General features: G+C 13.0%; 1 protein-coding gene across 1 annotated transcript in view; it reads left to right on the plus strand.

Moving 5' to 3' along the window:
- Window positions 1-1,979: 1,979 nt before the first annotated feature.
- The window catches only part of PRSY57_1237900 (hypothetical protein), a gene marked incomplete at both ends in the record, with an annotated part of 1,864 nt that continues 1,528 nt past the window's right edge, over window positions 1,980-2,315 (plus strand). Inside the window, 2 exons of the mRNA XM_020115089.1 lie at window positions 1,980-1,998; window positions 2,231-2,315. Coding sequence (XP_019970242.1) covers window positions 1,980-1,998; window positions 2,231-2,315 — 104 coding nt within the window. The remainder of the gene's footprint in view (window positions 1,999-2,230) is intronic.

The following is a 2,315-nucleotide window of genomic DNA, read 5'->3' on the forward strand; positions in this document are numbered from 1 at the left end:
TTTTATTATTATTATTTTTTTTTTGTGGATATGAAAAATTCTAATTTAAAAAAAAAAAAAATTAAAGACAAAGCATATTATTCTTAGTAAACAAAAAAAAAAAAGGAAAAAAAAAAAATACGCATAAACATGAAAATAAAGATATATAATTAAAATAACACACATATATAAAAATATAATATAATGTTTAAAGAATGATATCAATATTTTGATTAGTCTTTTTTTTTAATAATATGTAAAAATAAATCTCTCTATATATAACATTTTTGGTGTTTATATGAATCACAAATTGAAAATATAATCTGTAAAACACATATACTAGTAGTTCGGTACTTGTACTTTTTATTTGTATTAATTTTTTTTCTTTTTTTAAAATAAATACACATAAAAATATAAAAATAAAAATACAAGAAATATAATGGTACGAAAAAAAATATGTACACATATATATTTGGTAATATATACTATTATTCATATAATAATATTTTTATAATATTATGTAAATATAATATATATATATATATATATAAATTTTCTTATATATAACATTATTTTGTGTACACATTCGGTTATATTATATATATATAAAGAAAATCAAACAAATAATTAGTCTAAAAAAAAAATGTCAATATATAAGATTTTTAATTCTCCATAAATGTGTAATATGTTAACAATATTTTATTTTACTATAATTAAAAAAAAAAATAAATAAAAAAATGCATCTTTCAAATAATTTGTTTCTTTGTTATAATTAATATATATATAAAAGAAAATAATTTAGATATGTCCTTTCATAAAAAATATTACAAAAACAAATATTTTCAAATTAAAATAATTTATTTTTAAATTTTCATTAAAAATAAAATTAAAATAAAAAAATAATTTTTTTTTTTTTCTTAAATATATAATGAATAAATATTAAATGTGCACTTGAATAGATGTAAAAAGTATACATATATATATAATATATAATATATAATATTTATGTATGCATATACATACTACTGATATATATATATATATATATATATATGCATAAATTATACTGTAATATATTATATATATATATATATTATATATGACTATATATTACATATATATATATTACATATATATATATTTTATATGTATATATTATAATACATATAATTTTTTTTTTTTTTTTTTTTTTTTTTTTTTATAAATATTATTTTATTTATTTATTTATTTATTTATTTATTTATTTATTTATTTATTTATGTTTTCATCTTTATTAAATTTCTTAATTCTCATAATATATATGAATCAAAATTTAGATTTTATATAAATAAAACAAGATACAAGTTCAAATTAATATTTCTTATGAATTTAAAATAAATTGTTATTTATGATTTATATTTATGTAATATGTTGGAAAAATTCAATGTATTCTTATCTACAAATTTTTTTTCATCTTACAAACCTTTATAAATCTAATATATTATATATATAAGATGAGTAAAACAAAGGACGAAAAAAAAAAAAAAAAAAAAAAAATTGTAAAATACAAAACATACTGATTTGTATAATATTTTAATAATTAAGCTCAGATTATAATTAAGTATATACATAAATTTTTTTGTTTCATATGAAAATAAAATCTATGTTTTTAAAATAAATGCATTTTACATATTTCATTATAGCGCATTGTGCGAAAAAGAACATATAATTGAATAAATTTAAATGAGTAAAAAATTTATATGTAATATACATTTGTATATTTATATTGAAGGATTTATTATAATAATTAAGAACCCTATTTATATATACACACACATATATAAATAAATAAATAAATAAATATATATATATATATATATATATATATATATATATATATTTATTTATTTATTTATATTTATATTTTTCTATATATTTATATTTTTCTTTATATTCATTTTATTTAATTTTATTTAATATTTTTACCTTTTATATAATTATATAAACACGTATGATAAAATATGGACAATTCCAATAAAGGTATATAAAAAACAATTGAAGGGATCTTTTAGTAAATGTGTTAATATATTTATTCATAGCATTATAATATGATAGTGTGTATGAGAGATACTAAAGTATAATAAGACGATAAAAAAAATACATGGTTATTTTAACCTGTTGTTTTATTTATATAATATAATTTTATATTATTATAATATTTTTATTTATTTATTTTATTTTATTTTATTTTTTTATTTATTTTTTTGTACAGATAATATAATTAAAATAAATGTTGGAGGGAAGATTTATATGACTACTCTTAATTTAATATGTCGATATAAAAGTTCCTATTTGTA

This window comes from Plasmodium reichenowi, chromosome 12, assembly GCF_001601855.1.
Source record: "Plasmodium reichenowi strain SY57 chromosome 12, whole genome shotgun sequence".
NCBI classification, from domain to species: Eukaryota; Apicomplexa; class Aconoidasida; order Haemosporida; family Plasmodiidae; genus Plasmodium; species Plasmodium reichenowi.